A 774-nucleotide genomic window follows, 5' to 3' on the forward strand; every position below is an offset into this window, starting at 1 on the left:
ACAAGTATAACACCATATTATACTCGTACAACTACTTCAACACCATGAACTGGAAATGTGTAATTATTTTCCCTATTAAAATGCACACAGCCTCCAAGGACTCTACTGATTAATCTTGTATCAAATTATGTAAATTTCTAAAACCTAAAACTTTCTAACTAGAAATAGCTGGTGGGCTGATATTTTCACATACACAATGTATATGCATAGGATCTTATCATATCAGTATAATGGCTAACTGCTTAATAAGGGAGATTGTTACATTTTTTCTTTTAGTCCACTGTACTATATACGATCACTACATAATTCTGTTATGAATGCGGATAAAAATTTTGAATAATTTTCATGATCATATATTTAGAATTTAATTATGTGAAATTTCAGTACAATACACAATATCATGGATGAAATCTCAAAGTCTGTAGGTCTTAATAATGGTGTTCTCTTCAGAAACATTCCATTTCCTGCCCTGGTCATAAAATTTAGTGAGATTATTTCAACTGGTTATAAAATTCTGATAATTTTCCTGGGACTAGGTATCAAAAGAGTTAAAAAACACAAGTTTAATTTTCCACAAGAGAGAAAAAAATCTTTACAAAAGACTAAGGATTTTAAAGACTGAGAATGGGAAAAAGTGAAAAGTTTTTTAATCATTACTAATAGAAAACATATTTGCCTACATTTTGGTGTTTTTCAATACAGAATAGAAAAGATAGGAAAAAAACCTACTGTATAAACAAAACAGATTTAAAAGGAAGATGTGACAACAGCTTT

At 29.1% G+C, this 774-nt stretch overlaps 1 protein-coding gene across 1 annotated transcript in view; it reads left to right on the top strand.

Annotated features, from left to right (window-relative positions):
* LOC119594307 (activating signal cointegrator 1 complex subunit 3-like) overlaps positions 1 to 707 on the top strand; it is a 10347-nt gene extending 9640 nt beyond the window's left edge. Inside the window, exons 10-11 of the mRNA XM_037943366.1 lie at positions 385 to 536; positions 703 to 707. Coding sequence (XP_037799294.1) covers positions 385 to 536; positions 703 to 707 — 157 coding nt within the window. The remainder of the gene's footprint in view (positions 1 to 384; positions 537 to 702) is intronic.
* The last annotated feature ends 67 nt before the right edge of the window (positions 708 to 774 follow it).

Source organism: Penaeus monodon, chromosome 33 (genome assembly GCF_015228065.2).
Source record: "Penaeus monodon isolate SGIC_2016 chromosome 33, NSTDA_Pmon_1, whole genome shotgun sequence".
In the NCBI taxonomy this organism is placed as follows: Eukaryota; Metazoa; Arthropoda; class Malacostraca; order Decapoda; family Penaeidae; genus Penaeus; species Penaeus monodon.